Consider the following 18,442-nt stretch of genomic DNA (forward strand, 5'->3'; position numbering starts at 1 on the left):
CTGGCCCGAAGCTCCAGGTCCCTGCAGATGGCAGTAGCTGGGCCGTGGGGGACCGGCACGCAGAGCAGGATTTAAACAGACCCCCACAGCTCTTGTGACCCCCGAAAGGGCAACAGGCGTGCAGCAGCCCAGGCGCTGCCTTCCGCAGGGGCCCACCTCACCCAGCTCCCTGGAGCTTCCTGAAGGAAAACGCAGGGCTTGAGAACCAGCTACCACCTAATGGGCGCCACGCCCGGAACCTGGGGCAGCGGGACCCGTCCGGGCAAGTGCCTGCTGGTGGCACAGGCGGGTCCCCTGGGGAACAAGGCTGAGCAGGTCTGGGCTGGGGGATGGGGGGAACGGCAGGTGAAGAGGAAGCAGAGGCAAGTGACAGAAATTCATCTGAAGGAGCCAGGTGGGCAGGCAGAGCCCCAGCCCAGCTCCGGCCACTGCGCCTGGCAGACAGCGGGTGCTCCATAAACGCTCACGTGGGAGCGACACACGTCACACAGACTAGATCTGCGTGATGGGGGCAAGGGAGCCGCAGTGGGCGGGGCTGCTGGGTGAGGCCGCCACACCAGATACAGGTGACCCTACCCAGCTGAACGTTTATTGGGCCACCCGGGTCACAGCCACCCAGATGTACAGGTACGACATCCCCGTCTGCAGCTGACGGAATGGGCACAGGTCTGACTGCTGCCACCAGCAGCAACTCCTCGACACCCAACAGGTTCATGTGGGACGTTTTAAAGGACAGATGCCCAGCCTGTCCTGGACTCTCTGACCCAGGACCAGGGCCATCTGGAGGGCCCCCTGGAGGCCTGGGGAGGTGGGTGCCTGGGCTGTGAGCTGCGGGCAGGCCCAGTGTGGTACCCAGCGCCCAGCTCAGGCAGAGGTTCAGCACGGCCAGCCCGTCCTCCAGATGCGCCACTGGGTTCCGAGGGAGAGGGACTGACGTCACTGGGCCAAGGGGCACGGACCTGCGGCTGCAGGCCATGTCCTCGGCTGCCCGGCTTGTCATGGGGACACTGGCCACGGCTGACAAGGCCCCAAAAGTCACACTTCAGAAACTATCATCGTAACACACCCGGTGAAGGCCCCAAGTGTGCAGGACGCTGTCACCCGCGATGGGACAGCGTCGCCTGCCCACAGACCCCGGGGGCCAGTCCGAGGGCCTGGCCCGGTCAGGGGCCGCTGAGGGGCACCCGCCGCCACAGCCCCCCACAGAGGCAGTTCTTGATCCAGCGCTGCTCCCACTGCCGGACGGCCGTCGTCTTGTTGGGCGACCTGAGCATGGTGAGGCAGCCACATCTGCAGGCAGAGCGGGGAGCAGCTGGGGCACCTCACCGGGAAGCTGCGCCCGGCACCTCCTCGCTCCCGCCCGCCCTTCTGTCTGGCTCAGCAGGGGCCCTCCCTCCCTGAGTGGCGACACAGGGCAGGGTCCCAGTCCCGGCTGGGACACTGCCTGGGACTCCACGTGGGGCCGGGCCATGCTGCACTCCTGCCCTTGAGTCACCCAGCGTGCTACGAGGGTGCATGGTCCCCCGTTCGTCAGCACACTGAGCCAGGATGCCCCGGACCTCTCGAGGCAGCTCAGCCCTCAGAGACCTGCTTGGCAGCCCCCCAAGATGACACTGAGGCTCACGGAGGGGACACCCAAGGCCAGGGGCGGCAGAGCAGGGGCTGTGCTTGTTGCGGGGCGGAGGAAGCGGTCCACGGCTCAGCTCACCTGGTGCAGGCCTTGCACTCCTCTGTGGGGTGGGCGCCTAGGTGCAGCCTCCGCAGGTGGTCGATTTTGGGCTGGCCTGGCGCCCTGGAGGATGAGGGAAGCAGAGGTCAGGGTCCCGCACACATGCCCACACACATGCCAGCATCCACGCACAGCAGATACACGCGCACACGTGCTGGCACGGAGCCATCTCTAAGACAAAGCGTGCGAGACACGCCCACCGTGGCAGAGCTCCAGTGTGCTCATGACTGTGCACCTATACCTGCCCCCCACCCCGGAAGGTGCCGGGCCCCCCACGCAGCACCGAGAGCCTGGCAGCACGAGACCCTGCGGGAGGGGGCCTGGCGGCTGGGTGGGCTGGGTGGTTACACTCGTGTGAAACGTGCTTGAAAGTTTCCAAAACCAAGGACCAGAAGTCCCCTGCGACTGATCTCGTTCACGCAGTCTTTTCTAAAACCCAGACCCAGGGGACAAAGTGCCAGGAGGGCCTGCAGGCAAGACAGACTGCCCGCCCAAAGGAGCAGGCTTTGTGGGGACGTCACGTGTCTCTTCAAACAATGAGCATTGAGCAGGATGGAACCTGCCGGTCTGGTCAGATGGCCGCCCGGCTGTGGCCGTGGCCGTGGCTCGTGACTGCAGCTCTCTGAGGTGCTCACTGCCTATGAGATGGGGACGAAACCCACCCCACTGTGCTGTGGGGTCCAGACCAGCACCTTCCAAAGGCAGTGCCCTCAGCCCTGAAAAGGTCCTGCCCGATTTACTGCTTTATCTCCAGGGCCCTGGGCCAGGCCGGGGGTGGTTTATGGTGGGCGGCTCAGGCTACGTGGTATCAGCGTGACCTCTGTGGGGGCTGGAACCCCAGCAGCTGACAGCCGCGGGGGCACTGTACACGGCTGCACGCCAGAGCGGAGAGAACGTCAGACACACGAGTGCACAAGTCGCTGAAGCCCGAGGTGGAGGAGCAGAGTGGCAGGTGCTGGGAGACGGGGGACGTCCCTGGGGGACAGCAGCAAGCACAGCGTGCACAGGCCCCGAGGGGAGGCACGCGGGCGGAGGCGGCAGGTTGAGCTGGGGGCGACACGGGGCTGCAGAGGGCGCGCACCTGGCCAGGCCGTCCAGTGGCCAGGCGGTGGCGCTGCCGGGCAGGGCGGGAGCCTTGCCGAAGCGGAGCCGCAGCGGCTGCTTGGGCTGCAGGCGGCTGACCAGGCCGTCGCTGACCGGCAGCCAGTCCAGGCTGGGGATGAGCAGCTGGCTGGGCAGCAGACAGCACTCGTCCACGAGCGCCTCGTCCGGCTCGCTCGCAGGGCCCTCGTCACGGCCTGCAGGCAGGGGGAGGGACATCAGGCTCAGCTCGGAGCTCGGGGGCCAGGCTTGGGCCAGGCTCTGCCATGACTTCCTGGGTGGCCCTGGGAGCTCCTCCCCTCTCTAGCCTCAATTTCCCCTCTAAAACAGGAACCCACTCATTCACTGAATAGTGCAAGAACAACAGAATCCAGCCCTCCAAAAACAGCAGCCTGATGACAGGAGGCAAGCTGCCCGGTGCCTGAACCTGTGCTGGGTGCAGGGTGCTGGGTGCTGGGGAGGGACTGGGGGCCCGGCCAGGGGTGGGCAGAGGTAGGGGTGGGCAGAGGGCTGGGGCCTCACAGCAGATCCACAGCTTGGTCAGGAGGCGGAAGAGAAGGGACATGCTGTCCTGCGTGTCGGAGGTGGCCGTGTACACGGGCAGGCAGCTGGGCTTCAGCAGGCCCCAGATGCGGATGACGACCATCAGCTCCCGCAGCAGGCCCAGAGAGGCGCCGTCCCGCAAGAAGCTGTGGCCGGGCCGCAGCGGGGCGCCCTGCGGGGAGAGGCGCGGGGCTTGAACGCACTCGCGGCAGCGCCCTAGGACCTCGATGGGTGCTGGGATGGGGTGGCGGGCGCACCTGGTTGGGCAGGCTGGCCAGCAGGTAGAGCACGAAGTCGCCCACCCACTGTAGGAGCTGCTGCAGCGCCTGAAGTGTGTTCATGTCCAGGACGAACTCCTCCGTCTTGAGGTTGATCATGACCTTGTCGATGTCTGAAAGGGAGGGTGGCCGAGGTGAAGGGCCCCACCGTGCACGTGGGAGACCCCGCTTCACACCGAGCCCTCATCCCGCTGGTGCCCACGGTGAGCGGGGCCAGGAAGGGGCCGAGCCTAAGCCCCGAATGAGCACAGGGGCAGATAGCTCAGCCTGGGCCCTCAGAGGAAGAGGCTGGACCCAGAGCCATGGGGTGTCCCTGCCGGCTGAGCGTGACCGCCCCCTGCCCTGGGCCCAGCTGTGCTGGGGCCGCACGACTCCGCCCCCGTCCCCGTCCCCAGGCCTTCACAGAGGGACGCGGCCCGCCTCGTCCTCCTTTCTCAGCTCCCCAGGTCATGTCTGCCAGCCCCATGCCCGGCCCGCGGCCCGGCCCACAGGGAATACCGCGCACAGTCCCGCACCAACGTCGGTGACCTTGGCGCAGATCTCAGCCAGCCGGTCGCCCGGACTCTTGTCAGGCGTGTTGAGGATGTGTGGGCGCAGCAGGGACTTGAGGGTGGAGCTGACGGCGGTGAGGAAGAGCTTGGCGTGGTAGTCGCACACACGGGTCGCCGTGCAGGGTGACAGCTTGCACAGCGAGGCCTTCATGGCCAGGATCCGGGTGGAGAGGACCTGGGGGCGTGTGGCGTGAGTGTGGGCGCCTGGGGCGCGGGAGCAGCCGGGCAGGGCGGGTGGCGGCGCCTGCTCCAGGCCTTGGTGCCTCGGCTCACGGCAGAGGACGCGCCTCGCAGGACAGTCACCCCGAGTGGCCCTGCTCCCGGGGACTGCGGCCATGTCTGGGACATCTGTGGGCACAATGGGGTGCCCCTGACATCGAGTCAGGGACCAGGGATGCTGCTGGACACCCCGTGGCGCCCAGTACGGCCGCCAAGAGTGACCTGGCCCGTGTCAGTGCCACGGGGACCTGGGCCCATGGCACCGGCAGATGTGCACGGCACCGAAACGCCACAGGGTCCGGCCCATGGGGCGTGGCTCGGCTCCTGCTGTGTCCCCGTGTCCTCCCTGACAGTCGCACCTGCCTCCTGCCAGTCTGCTTTACCGAAAGGGACCTTTCCCCGCATTTCACTGTCCCATGGGCGCTGCTCGTGGAGGTCAGCCACCCGCTCCCAACGCCACGTTGTGCAGGCCGTGAACTCGGACCCAGAGCCCCACAGCGCTCTGGCTCACAGGTGCAGTGGCGCGGGGCGGCCGTCATGCAGTGGCTCACTGTGGCGAGGCCCCAAGCACGCGCCCCGGCGCCCGGAGCGACTAGAGGCAGCGGGGCCCACGGGGTTGGGCATGGCCGCGGTGCGCGCCCCACCTGCTGCAGGGCGGCGGTCTGGCGCGTGTACTCCTCATGCAGCCGGTCCACCAGGCTCTGCACCATGGCGGGCTGCACGTGCAGCAGGATGTCCCACCAGTCGTAGCCGGTCACCATGCAGTACTCCAGCAGGAAGAGCAGGTGCCGCAGGGCCAGGCTCAGGTCCAGCGGGTGGCCCATAGACGGCGAGATGCGGAGCACACTCAGCTGCGGGGCGGCCGTGAGGCACGTCAAGGGCCAGCCTGCTGGAGGCGCTGGCCCCACACCGCCCGCCCCCCGCCCCGGCCTGCTGTCCCACCGCCAGCTGGGCAGGTAGAGCCCTGCACGCGGAGCATCAGCTGGCAGCCAGGAGCCAAGTGCCATGGGTGGGGCTCCCCGGAAACGGCCGAGAGGCTCCGTGATGCCTGCAAGGCACGTCTGGGGGACTGGACCCACTCTGCAGGCTCCACATCCCAACGGGGGGCGGTCCCCTCGTTCCCCAGGAACATGAAGCTCCTCACGGGAGGACAGGCCTGTGGAACGGTGCCTGGGTGAAGTGACAGGCAGGTGGCGTGAAAACAGGACCAGAAGTCGGGCGAGAGCTAAACCCAGAGGTGGCAGGCGGGCCTGATGGTGGGTGATGGGGCAGTGGGCGGGCTGCAGGCTGCAGGCTGCTCCCGTCCACTGGGCAGGCGGCCTTGACACATCCCGGACAGCGCCTACCTTCCCATGGCTGTCGATGCCCACGAGGGCCAGCGAGGTCCAGGAGAGCTGCATGGCCTTGAAGTGGACGGCAGGGGCTGTGGTCCGAGGTCGCTTGATGGCCGGCTCGTCCGCAGAGCGCGGGGCTGCGGAGCTGTAGAAGACGGCCATGGTCTGCAGCGACAGCCGGTGCACGATGTGGACGCTGCCGTCGTGGAAGGCCAGCGCCAGCCCTGGGTGGGGCACACTCGGGCTCAGGTGCGGCGGTGGGAGGGGGGAGCCGTGCCCCCAGGCAGGGCGAGCGCCCACGTGTGCCAGCTGCCCTGCTGCCACCCTGCTCTTCGGCTGAGGCCAGGATCGGCGGAGCGGCTGCCGCGCATCTGGGCTGCACAGCCCCGTCCCTTGCGGCTGGCACTAGGTCTTGACTGATGGGAGCAAATGCACAGCTTCCAGGATACAGGGTGGGACGAGACAGGGACCCACAAAGGGTCTCGTGCTGGGCATAGAACCCGGGGTGTGGGTGTCCATCTGGGAAATGCTCCCCAGTCCTCGACCTCTACCCCACGGTTTCTGATGGCTCCTCACAAACTGAAGACACGGCCCTCCGTCACCCAGCCTCAGCCCTTCAAGCCCGACGGGTCCCGCTCGCTGGGAACCGACGGGCACCCAGGACCAAAGCTCGCGTCAAAGCTGCCTACCGAGGCCAGGGTAGAACTGCGTGTCGCTGGCCACCTTCAGGTCGGTGTTGGTGAGCGAGATGGGCAGCTTGGGCAGCGCCACGGCAGACACGCGGTCCAGATCGTTGGTGGCCGACAGGATCCGCCACTTCAGAATCATGGGCTGCTTGTCGCCAACTGGAAAGGAGGCAGGGACACAGCACGGCAGCAGCGTGAAGACCAACGCCATGACAGAGGCCCCCTCAGGGGATGCCAGCTGAGCCCCCTTCTCTGACCCCAGCACCTACTCCTCCTGGGGGTCCCTGATCACTGAGAGCCTTACCCCAGCCGAGGGGCTGTCAGTCGGCGCCAGCGGCTGCCCCCTTGTCCCCTGGACAGACCCGATGCACTGAGAAGCAGCACCCAGGCCTTGCTGCCACTCAAACCCCGACAGCCCACAAGACTGGACCAGCCTGCGTCTGGCTTTCTGTGCCTTTGATCTAAGAGATCCCGGAGGGGCCCCAGCTCTTCCCACCAGGTAAGATGCACGAACCCCTCACATGGTGATGAAGCCCCCCAAAAGCTGGAGTGACTTCGTGAATCTGGGCGTGGCCAGTGGGTGAGCAGAGGCTCAGAGACCCCGAGGCCACAGGCTGGGCTGCGGGGCAGAGACACAGAAGCAGGCCAGCCGGTGTCAGCAGGCCAGCCGGTGTCAGCAGCCCGCCTGAGGCTGAGGGCAGCCCAGAGCAACAGGCTGAAGTTTTAAGCCTGAGTTTAGGGCTCCTTTGTTACACGGCAAAATTGACTGTCACAAGGTTCCTCTCTGTCACCCACGTGTCTCCAGACTTGTGCCTCGAGCTGTCCCCATAAACGTTGCCTCTCAGGGGAAACCGAGGCCCAGCAAGGTCAGAGTGGAATTCAGCATCCGCCACAAACAACACCACAGAGTGTAAAGGGGACCACCACAACAGGTGGGGATCTGGGCAGGGCACTGGGCCCAGCCACTTACACCCCCCTTCCTGACCAGCACACGCGAGGCCACGGGGCTGGTCACCATCAAGCTAGGGCAGAGGCCCCCTGCGGGGCCACCAGCTGCTGTCTGCAAGCTCCCGGACAGGGTGGCCCCGGCCCTCCCCACGTTAATGGCAGCTTATGTAACCCACATGGCAGGGGATGGAGCCACCAGGGGCCTCTGGACAGCTTTCATCAGCAGCTTCTGTCTGGCACCCCCCGCGGGCCAACCACTCCAGGGCCCATTAGCGCTAATCAGCGAAAGCGGCTTTCTTCTGTGGGGCGCCAGAACACCTGCGTCTCGGGGAGAGGTGACGTGAGGCTGGGGACGGGACTATACTCCACCCGAACTCTGAACTCTGCTTCAGCCCACAGAACCAAGTGGCTTCCCCTGCGGGCGCGTCCCAGGGTCTGTCGGGGAGGTGGGGGCTGGTCTTGGCGGGGGGTCTTGGGGCACCCTAAGCCATGGGGGCTCTGAGTGGCTCGAGGACCGGGCAGGGAGAAGTGAGGCCAGTGGAGGGGGGGTGTCCTTGGCAAACTCAGTTAAGCCTCCAGCCTGTTTCCTCATGTGATGCCAAAATTTCTGGAAGATTCTGGGGCTTCAGAATTGAGTGCCTCCCTGAGGCCCCTGCTGCACTCCAAGCCAGGCCCCTGGACCTTCACACCGTCCCCCAGGAACACGGTCCCCGCAGGAGGCTTCGGGGTGAGGTAGTCCAGGTGGCTGTAGGCAGCACCTTGCCCCCGAGTCCCGGTTTCCTCATATTAAGCCAGATGCTGCAGCCGCCCGCGGGGCTCACCCACGGGGGAGATCTGCTGGAAGACGTTGTTCACGGGGAGCCCCTCCTTCCGCAGGGACCAGCACTCCACGCTGCTGCTCGTCTGGCTGGACGCACACAGGAGCACCTGTAGGAGGCAGCTGCTCACGAGCATGCAGCGCCTCGACGCCCACACCTTGGGGCCGTGCTCGCCACACCCCACACCCCAGGCTCGGGGCTGGCCACGTGACCCGGCCACCTCCCCTCCCTGGGCCTCCGTCCCCCGGTCCCCTGATCGCTCACACCAGCCCCGACCTCACAGCTACTGTGCATTCGAACCCAGGCCCGCCCGCCAGCCCACCACCCGCTGGCACCCTCCCTGGTGCAAGCTGGGCCTTGCTGCTGCATGGTCACGATGGGCACGAGGGTGACCCGCGGGGGTCAGCTGAGATGTCCCTGTCCCACGACCTGCGCCACGCCCTCTCGTGGCAGCGGTTGGGACCCAGTCAAGGCCCCTGGGAGGGGATGAGCCTGGTTCCCGGGGCCCAGCGCCCTCACGGGAGGGTCACAAAGGGATGGCGCCGCCATCTGTGACGAGGGGGCGGGGCCTCTGGAAGCTGGTGGGGGCTGGGAGGGTCCCTCCCCCAACTCCGGGCTAGAGCCCTGTGGCCGAGGGCGGGGCGCACCTGCTCTGACATGTCGCGGGCCAGGAACTTGAGGTGGGTGATGGCGGGGAACCGGTCCTTGCGGTTGGGGTCCGCGGTGCAGCGCATGAAGAGCGAGGGCAGGATCTCGGTGTCGATGCGGCACTTCTCGCTGACCACGCTCACGCACACCTTGTAGAACTGCACGGGCGACGCGCTGCTGCCGTCCGCTGTGGCCACCACGATGTTGCCACCGCCCGTGAAGGCGATGTCGGCCAGCGCCACACGGCCCCGCAGCCGGCACAGGCTCTCTGTCGACGTCAGCACCTGCCCACTGGGCTTGAGCAGGGACACGGTGACCAGGCCACTGACCGTCACCGCGATCCAGCCCTCCATGGGCTTGCCCCCAAACAACGTGAGCGACGGCGAGAACTTGACGCGGGAGAACTTCTCCCCAAAGCTGGAGGCTCCTGACTGCGGGGGAAGGGGGGAGGGTCTGCTCAGTACCTGCACCCCCCGCCCAGGGCCCCCAAGACACCCCGCCCAGCCGTAAGAGGCGACCCGACGACCCCCTTCCAGGAGTCACACCCACGGAAAGGGGCGAACAAGGAGGCAGAAGCCAGAGCATGGTTCGAATCCTGCCTCGGCCACTTGAGCACCATGTGACGTGGCCTCCCTGACCCTCAGTCTCCTCCTCTGTGCTGGAGGACCATGGGGAGGGTCCACTGACTGAACCCGTGCAGGACAGGGGCCAACAACCTTCCCCCGTAAAGGGCCAGACGCTCGGCATTTTCGGGGGCCGGGGGGCCTCCTCTGAGACCACCCACTCTTCCCCTGCATTTACAGACCACTCTCTGCACTGAAGCACCCAGGACGAGCCCTCCCAGTCCGTGCTGCTGCTGCTACATCGTCACTATCGTATCTTGGCAAATTAGGTTTAAGTTACAATTCCCGTGTAACAAAATTCACCCTTTTCTAAGCATGTGGTTCCGTGACCCTGACAAATGTGTTTAACCCGTGAAACAGCACCGAGAGGGGGTGGGGGGTGCGACAGGGCTTCACGCAGTGGCCTGGGACACTGGTGCCTCCTCCTTGGTGAGCTGGGACGGAATGCAGCCTCCTGGGCCCCGAGCTGAGCCGTCACGCCTTTGCGCTCACTGACATCACCATGATGCATCACCAAGCCCATCTGATGGTGAGCAACGTGGTGCACAGGGGTGCGAAGTCGGGATCTGCACTCAGCACCCCCGACCCAGGTGGCCCCCACTCTTAACCGTGATGCCGGCCTAACTACACGGTACGGTGAAAAAAACCCTAGAATGTTACTGAATCAAAGGGTAGGCTGAGTTCTGAGGACAGGAGCCATCAGTTAAACGGGTGGCCCACTAGACACACAGGAGCCAAGTGACAGCTGGACAGAAGCTGTGAGCCAGGCACGTGGTTCCAAAACCCGAAGGGTGCTGGGCGGGGTGGGGGAGGGGGCCAGGCTGGGCGGTGGACGGGTAGCGGAAATGCCCTCATCCCGTTCAGGTGTGACCCCCACCTTCTCCACGTGCAGAGCCAGCTTCACACCATTGTGCAGCCAGGACAGGGCCACGATGGGGTCCCCCTCCACCAGGCTGCCCACGGGGCTCTCCCAGCTGTTGGCCAGGTGGTCCGCCATGCTCCAGCACTTGATCTGTCCATTGGCATCAGCTGACAGGAGCCGGGAGCCTGTGGGGACACACCTGCATCCCAGACCGCACCACGGGCAAGGCCAGTCACCCGCAGCACATGAGGAGCCTGGGAGGGGCCAGCCCGGCGGAGCTGGAGCAGGGCAGTGGCACAAGGCATGCCGCAGTGACGGCTCTGGACGCGGGGAACAGGAAGCACTGGCTGCAAAGCCACAGGTCGGAGGTTCGAGTCCCAGCTCTGGGGCCGTGACTAGGAAAAAGAGCACATCGCCCTGGGACTCGGGGCCATCGCCGTGGTCTCCCTCGGCCGGGCAGGACCCCCGGCCCCACCGTCACCTGACTGGTCCCACTCGAGGCAGGTGATGGCCTCGCTGTGCTCCGAGTTGATGGAGTGCACGTCCCAGGGGTGCTCCGTGTCCAGGATGTGGATCAGGCGGGTCAGGTCTGCGAGGGATGGGGCATGGTCAGCAGGGCGACGGGGACGTGGCCCGAAGCGCCCAATGACCCGGAGGAACTCAGGGAGGAACCCAGCGATCACCCCCCTGACAGGGAAGTCACGGAGATGCTGCTGCCCACAACGACAGCCTGGGCACCAATGGGAGCAGGCTCGTGTCCCCTCGGGAGGGCAGAGCAGGCCTGCGGTTTGCCACCAGTGTGTCTACAAACACGTTTTCAAAAAAGAAACCCGAGAAATGGAATTGTGAGGAAATGACCCTAAAATGCAGGGCTCTCTCCATGGACAATAACACATAGTCTTTTTTAATCTCGATTCCTGTGCGTTTCAAACCGTCTCTACCGAGTGCACATTACGCGAGAGACGGAGACATGGTAAGCTGGTGGCCGTGCACCTCGGCGGCTTTCAAAAGCCGAACAGTGACACGTACAGTCTGGAAACTGAGGCCCTAGCCCCAGCAAGCCTGAGTGGAATTACCTCCCCCCGCCCGGCCCCTTCCATCCCACAGGGGAGACCCCAGCATCCCCCAGGCGTCGGGTGTGGGGGAGCACTATCTCAGCAGCCAGCAGTTGAACGCATCTGCCCTTTGCACCCCTGCGAGGCTGGGGTCCTCGCCACCCCAGTTGCAAATGAGCAAGCCCTGAGAGGGCCCGGACAGCTAGGGTGTGGCTCCCAGGCCGGCCTGGAGACACACGAGTTGCCCCACTGCAGCTCCAGGTACGGTGGGAGCCCGTGTGGGGAGGGGGCCGGGCCGGGGGCGAGGGGACGCACCCTGGTCGTCGTTCCGGAGGTCCGTGGTGAAGGCGATGAGGTTGCGGCAGGACCACGCGCAGGCCAGGGGCACTGACGGGCAGTGCGTACTCTTGGGCCATTTTTCCCACTCGCAGACATAGGCCAGATCCATTGTGCCCACCCGCCACAGGTCAGGCCCCTTCCCGAGGACAGTCACCTGAGGGAGAGAGGGACAGAGAGGACTGGCTTGCCACGGTGTTCGCTGAATGTCGTGCGGGACGCTGGGTCACCATGGGGAATGACAAGGGTCCGCTCTATGACCTTGGGTCTTGTGTGAGGGGAGGGGCCGGGGAGGCCTCGCCAGGGGACGCACGACACAGGCGTGAGGGCGCCTGCCAAGACATGCACGCATCTTGGGAAGCAAGAGCCAGTACAAAGGCAGAGGCTGGATCGAGCCAGGTGGCCTAGGTGAGGGTGGGGCAGGCCGTGCAGGGCCCAGTGGGCTTTCACCCTAGATGAGGTCGGAGATTCAGGAAGGCTGTGACCTATTTGTTTCAACAGGATGCTTCCAGCTGTCTGCAGGGTATGGCTGGGGGACCGGGTGCAGGTGGCTGCCCTGGTCCAGGCGCACATGAGGGGCCAGTGGAAACCGTGAGAAGGGGTGGGAGCCTGGGTCTATCCTGCAGCAGGGCACGGGGCTGGGGGGTGCGGCTGCCTCTGGCCGAGCTGGGGAGACAGGCTGGGGGCAGTCAGCAGTTTGGTCTGGGGTGTGAGACTTGCCAGGTGTAACTAACGGCAACGGCCAAGGTTTCCTCGGCTTCTCCACGCGCCCCGCACCGACTGCAGCTTATCCCCTTTCCCAGTCACAAAAGTCCAGCGAGACCATTAGTCCAGGGATCACCCCCAGTTTTTCTCACTCACTACCTCGACGGCCCCACTTCTTCCCGCCCGGCCACAAGCCCCTTCAACGCTAAGCTGCGCCTCCAAAGCCCTCCATCCCCATCCCCATCCCTTTGGATCTCTGTTTTCCAGACGCTGCTCCCAATTTGCCCCTTGAGCCCACAGGCCCACCCTAAACTCTCAGGCTCCACCCCAGGGACCCCAAACGAACCCTAGATCAGTCCCCAAAGCCTTCCAGCCCCTTCCCCAGCAGGTTTTGCTTTCCAAGCCCCGGCCCCATGCACCTGGCTCTCCAGGTCCCAACTCCATTTGTCCCAGGGACCCCACGCCATGTCTAGGTCTCGCCCCCAAGTCCCCCATAACCCTCAAGCCCTGCCCCGAATTCACCCCACGGCCCTCCCCAGGGAGAGACAATCCTTCGGACGCGCCCTAATCCCCCCCACCCCTCCTCCCCCGGCTCCGGACCCCAAGATTCCACCGCAACCCCCAGACCACGCCCCGCGCGCGCCGGGCCGCATACCCAGAACGCTTTGCTGTCCAGACTCGCCCTCTGACCCCGCAGGCCCCGCCTCCCCCGGCCGCGCTCCCCGGGGTCGCCCGGAGGCCGGCCGACCCCTCCGGGACCCGGAGCCCCGTGCTCACCGTGGGCCCGGGCGCCGCGGCCGCAGCGCGCACTCGCCCGAACTGCGCGGCTCCAGCGCCGCCGTCTTCCCCGCGACCAACGAGTCGCCCGCGCAGCGCGGCTGCTTCCCAGGGGCTTCTGGGACGGTGGCGGCTCCGGCTCCGCCTCGCTTCCGGGCTTATTTGCATAGGTGCTTTAATAGGGTCCCAGCAGCCACCACGGTTTTATCGGGTAGACTAAGAAACACTTTCTCGACTCTGGGGCATGACTCCACTTCGCTAGACTATATTTTTCACTAATATCGTATAAGTAGGGGTTACTGAACTTCGGTAACGGAATTCACCCTTACCGTAAAGAAATTTTAACCTTGGGCTTTAAATAGCTTCCGGGGGTACCGTGGATTCGTGCTCGCTTCGGCAGCACATATACTAAAATTGGAACGATACAGAGAAGATTAGCATGGCCCCTGCGCAAGGATGACACGCAAATTCGTGAAGCGTTCCATATTTTTGCCTTCGCGGCATCCGCGGGCGGGGAGACCGGGGCGGGACAGGGGAGGCCCCCAGCAACCCGGCCTCACCCTCTCCTCTCAAAGCTAACTCCGCTCGCTCTGTACCCCTTCTACTTTTGTTCACGGGTGGTGAAATCGAGGCACCACGAGCCGGGTAGGTGACTTAGCCAGTTGAAGTCCTTCTGGATTCAAACCGCATCCCCAGTTCCTCCCCCTAAAGCTGCTTGCGTTCCTGCCATACTTTCCGCAGTTTGCAGGGTCTGCCCCGGGGGGGGAGGGGGGGACCCCATGGGACCGCAGGGACGGTCGCGCGGGGCTGGAGAAGAGGGCTGGGAAGAAGCCGACGATGCCAGCAGAGGGCCAGGGTAGGCCTTGACCCCGCGTGCCAGTGGGAGCAGCCTGCGGGCCCTCCCGGGGCTCAGACCTGGGGCCCAGGCCTGTCCTCACCGAAACTGGGAACTCGGTCCCCTTTGCAGATGGGAGCTTCTGAGCTGGAGACTCAGAAAGCTCCTTTTGTCGAAAGTCCCGGCAATTTGGATTTCCACTGCTGAGTGTCTACCTTTAAACCTGCTTAAATGCATGTTAAAATGGAATACAGCGCACCCATCACCCAGCGGATTCTAACACGGCGCCATGTAAAAGGCCCCAGCAAAGCAGAAGCGTCTTGGAGTGGCAGGAAGTCAGCACCGTGCTCACGAAATAAAACCCCCACGATGTCGGGGGCGTCTCAGAGAGACACGGCCCCCCCTGCCCCCGGGAGAGCTCCCAGCGGCCAATCTTGGAGTCACTTCTGCAATTAAAATTGAAGTCATACCGGATTACGCCCTAACATAGGAGGGAAATACCCACACCTCGACACTGATATAAAAGACTTAACATAGGCACCGGGACAAGAAAAAAGCCTCCCCTGCAGAAGCCCCCAGAATAGCTCCCACTTCAGCGACCCCTTCAGAGGGCAGTGTGTGCGTGTGTTGGTGGGGACGGGGTCAGGGGGAGCAGGGGCTTCCCAGTGCAGAAACCTGACCAGCATCCCCACCGAGACAATGTCAGCCGTGAGGAGCAGTGGGACAGCAGGGATCCTGATGCGACAGGATGAGTGGGGCACATCCCTCAGTGCGATCATGAGAAAAACACCAGAAAACCCAGACTGCGGACGTCCTGCAGGACTCCCGGCCGGTCCCAGACACACACAGAGGGAAGACGATGAGCAGAGACACAGGGAGAGGCCACGGACAGTGGAGGCAGACGCGGCACGGATGTGGCCACAAGCCAAGGGACGCGGAATCCCCGGGAAGGACACTCCCTGGAGCCTCCGGAGGGAGCGCGGCCCTGCGACACCTTGAGTGGGGACATCTGGCCCCAGAACCGAGAGACAGTAAAACCCCGCGGTTTCTGGCCGCAGCGGAGGGTATTTTATTGCAGTGTGGGTGGGGTATTTTGCTCCCGCTGCCCTGGGGACTTCATAGGGTGACTTTTGGAAGTGAAGCGGCTCGGAAGTGGCGGAGCTCGGGTTTGAACTTGGGCACCGGGGAGGGGCCAGGGCGGCAGAGTCAAGGGCCACCCGCCTCACCCTCCGGGTGTCACTCAGCACGAAGCTCCACCCCTTAGCGCGAAGCTCCTCCCCCCAGGCCCACAGCCCTGTGACCAAGACCCAAGCGCATCCTGCGCGCCATTGTGCCCCCAGCGCTGCTCCCGAAGAAAAGCGCACAGCTGGATACCAGAGCACCAGAAATTTATTGAGCATCCTGCGCGCCACTGTGCCCCCAGCGCTGCTCCCAAAGAAAACCGCACAGCTGGATACCAGAGCACCAGAAATTTATTGAACGCTCCACTTTTTCAATGTGCAACTAATCACACACACGGGAGTGGGGGCCCCCAGCCTGGCTCTTGTGGGCCAGGTCAGGTGACCAGCAGGAGGACACCCCAAAGCAACGAGCCAGAACTAGACTGGGGGAGAGCAGGGAAGGGGAGGCGGAGAGGGGAATGAGGGCGGAGGCTTCTGGCTGGAAGTCCCAGACCCCCAGGATGAAGAGATGGGGAGAAAAGTTTGGGGGGGTAGTAGGGCAGGTGGGGCCCCAAGAGCCATCGAAAGGCACCAGGGGAGGACAACACACATTCCAAAATGAGGGCAAAACCAGCCTTTAAGACGCAGCTTGACCTGGGTTGCGGGGCGCTGGCATGCACACACATCTGCACGCACACAAGACGTAACAACGCTCCTGGGGTGAGGGGCAGCACCCCAGAGACCCCCCCATCCTAGCCAAAAACTGGGATGGGGGTCAAGCAGGGACTAGAACGAAGCCCCCTGATTTATCAGTTGGGGCGAGTATTTGGTTTTTCTTCCCAAAGGGAAATTTAAAAATCTACAACAAATCACGCCAAATTAATTAAAAGTGATAAAAATCCGGGCTCCCCCTCCTCGCTTAAGCTTCAGACTGGGCCAGAAAAGCTGAAGGAAGAAGGAACATGGAAGTGAACAGGCCAGGTCTCCCCACCCAAACACAAGTCCCAGAGCTGGGCATTATGGGGGCCCCCGGGAGAGTCTGGGGCAGCCCCGGCCACCTGCCATTTACCTGGCGGGGGCTGGGTCAGGGTGAGAGACGGCGACCCCAAGGGGGAGAGCATGTTTCCAAGGACAAATTCCAAAAATAACCAACATTTTAGTGGATGATATGGGACGTGGTCACGGGGGATGGGGCAGGCAGGCGGCCGCCATCAGCTGCGCTGTTCCAGGTAGGCGGACAGGAGCAGCCCAGGAGGCAAGAAGTCCAGGTGCCGGTTACTGACCTTCATCTGCCTCTTGCCCTCCAAGTCGGCACCTGCCAGAGGGGACAAGTGGGGCCAGAATGGAAGGAAGGCCAGGGCCGGGTCCTGCTGGGCTGCAGGTCACTGCAAGCGGGCACGTGGGGTCTGGCTTACCGGGACCCCCAGGTCCCAGGACCGGCTCCCCAGACAACTTGTTTCTTCCACTGTTCCTCATTCCGTGGTTAGACGGGTACGGGCTGACTCTGAAGCCCGCTCCCACTTCCTCCTGTAGGCCCGGCTGTTCCCTATCCCCTGCTCCCCCTGCTCCCCGTCTTGCTGAGGCCCCAAATCCTTTGTGTTCAGGCTGCTGAACGGCTCCTACATTGAGGCACCCCGGCCCAGCCTCTCTACCCCGAGTCTGTGGGAACAAAGACAAGTTTGGGGGCTACTTTCCCCAGGGAGCACCAGGGGGCGGCCAGATGGAACCATCCTGGGGTTGCCATGGGAACCGTCTCCTCAGCAACTCCAGGCAGGAAGCAGAGAGACCCAACTGGGGAATGAGGACCCAATGGGGGCACCCAGGGCCAGCAAGGGCCTGCAAGCACCCTCCCTGGGGTAGGGGGCTGTGTCCCAAGACCACCCTCTTTCTAAAGTGGGAACACAGGCCCCAGGTGGGGGCACTCGTGTGCCACATGTGTGCCACAGTGAAGGGGCGCTATGGCTAAACGAGGACACTGAAGACACTGGGGGACCTTCATCTCATTTTGGGGCCCCTCGAGGCCCCGCTTCATAACCCGCACACGGTCCCCTCTCTCCCCTGGCCCCGGGGGATGTGGATGAAGGAGTGTCAATGTCCACAGTGTCACCTGGGGTGGGGCCAGGATCACAGGAGCCTCTGATGAATTAAGGCAGCGTCCTGCAGCCTCCCCCCGCCCCCCGCCAAGCCTCCCGCTGAGGGAGCAGACCCTGCGTAGCCTCAGTTTCCTCCGGCCGAATGGGCTCATGGGAGGTCCTGGGGACGTCGGCACTTACTGGCTGAGATGAGGTCCATGTACTGGCAGACGGCGTGGAGCAGGAGTCTCTCGAAGCTGTGGAGGAACGGATGGTGAGTGACCGCTGGCAAGAAGCAGCCACCAGCGAGCTCACGGTGCCCGCCCCCACCCGTCACCTGTTGTCCAGCATGGCCGTGTACACGGCCTGGGGGGACACGGAGAAGAACCTCAGCAGCCGCTCCTCCCAGGTCTCCAGCGTTTCCTGCAGGACACACGGGCCCAGGGGTCAGCCGACTTTGGGATCTTGGCCAGGCTGTCCATGTCGCCCCTGCTGGGGACAGCCCCGGGAGCCCAAAGCCCTGGGTTCACATGTGGCCTCTGACTGGCTCCATGAGGTTGTTTAACCGGATCCAGGAACACCAGGCACCGAGGTACCGCTATCACCTCGAGTGCCTGCACCTGGTGCCTGGTGCTCGCCTACACATCCTGCAGCGCCCACCGTCAAGAAGAGCCCTTGCCCAGCCCTAGGTCCTGTGGTCAGATCCCACCGGTGCGTACCCGGCCCTGTCTCCGTCACAGCACGCGCGCGGTGGGAGACGGGTCTCCCCTCACGCCGCCCCAACTGAGAAGCTGAGGCAGGCAGGCGAGGCGACGGGCCCAGCCTGGTACTCACCATGGGGATGCGGCTCCGTTTGAGGACGGCTCGCAGACGCCGGCTGATGCGCTGGAAGCACTCTCTGGGGGTGTAGGCCGGGTCCTCTGCAAGAGCCCAAGGTGTGAGGCAGGCGCTGGAGTAAATGGAGGGTCCTGCCGCCAGGCCAGGCTCCTCCCACCTGGCCGGCCCCGCCCACCAGGTCCCTCCCACCTCCCCATTCCCGCCCCAGCAGGCTCCTCCCACCTGCCAGGGCCCGCCCACCAGGCTCCTCCCACTCACCAGGTCCCGCTCACCAGGCTCCTCCCGTCTGTCCCCGCCCCACCCCCCACTCCAGGCCAGGCCTCCA

At 64.5% G+C, this 18,442-nt stretch overlaps 2 protein-coding genes and 1 non-coding gene across 3 annotated transcripts in view; 1 reads left to right on the forward strand and 2 right to left on the reverse strand.

The window, feature by feature from the left end:
• Positions 1-376: 376 nt before the first annotated feature.
• MED16 (mediator complex subunit 16) lies at positions 377-13,396 on the reverse strand. The gene is made up of 15 exons (XM_006904041.3): positions 13,214-13,396; positions 11,711-11,888; positions 10,822-10,929; positions 10,356-10,525; positions 8,855-9,286; positions 8,211-8,316; positions 6,445-6,600; positions 5,768-5,979; positions 5,066-5,272; positions 4,167-4,377; positions 3,631-3,764; positions 3,353-3,545; positions 2,811-3,027; positions 1,709-1,792; positions 377-1,290 (listed from the first exon to the last, which is right to left on the reverse strand). The coding sequence occupies exons 1-15, from the start codon at positions 13,379-13,381 to the stop codon at positions 1,164-1,166; spliced, it is 2,703 nt and encodes a 900-aa protein (XP_006904103.2). The 5' UTR covers positions 13,382-13,396; the 3' UTR covers positions 377-1,163.
• A 201-nt stretch (positions 13,397-13,597) lies between these two features.
• Positions 13,598-13,704, forward strand: LOC112476108. The gene has a single exon (XR_003044960.1). It is a non-coding gene; the product is annotated as a U6 spliceosomal RNA (small nuclear RNA).
• A 1,798-nt stretch (positions 13,705-15,502) lies between these two features.
• R3HDM4 (R3H domain containing 4) overlaps positions 15,503-18,442 on the reverse strand; it is a 6,204-nt gene continuing 3,264 nt past the window's right edge. Inside the window, exons 4-7 of the mRNA XM_025041865.1 lie at positions 18,115-18,274; positions 17,618-17,703; positions 17,482-17,537; positions 15,503-16,523 (exon numbers count right to left, since the gene is read on the reverse strand). Coding sequence (XP_024897633.1) covers positions 16,420-16,523; positions 17,482-17,537; positions 17,618-17,703; positions 18,115-18,274 — 406 coding nt within the window. The 3' untranslated portion in view covers positions 15,503-16,419. The remainder of the gene's footprint in view (positions 16,524-17,481; positions 17,538-17,617; positions 17,704-18,114; positions 18,275-18,442) is intronic.

Source organism: Pteropus alecto, unplaced genomic scaffold (assembly GCF_000325575.1).
Source record: "Pteropus alecto unplaced genomic scaffold, ASM32557v1 scaffold30, whole genome shotgun sequence".
NCBI classification, from domain to species: domain Eukaryota; kingdom Metazoa; phylum Chordata; class Mammalia; order Chiroptera; family Pteropodidae; genus Pteropus; species Pteropus alecto.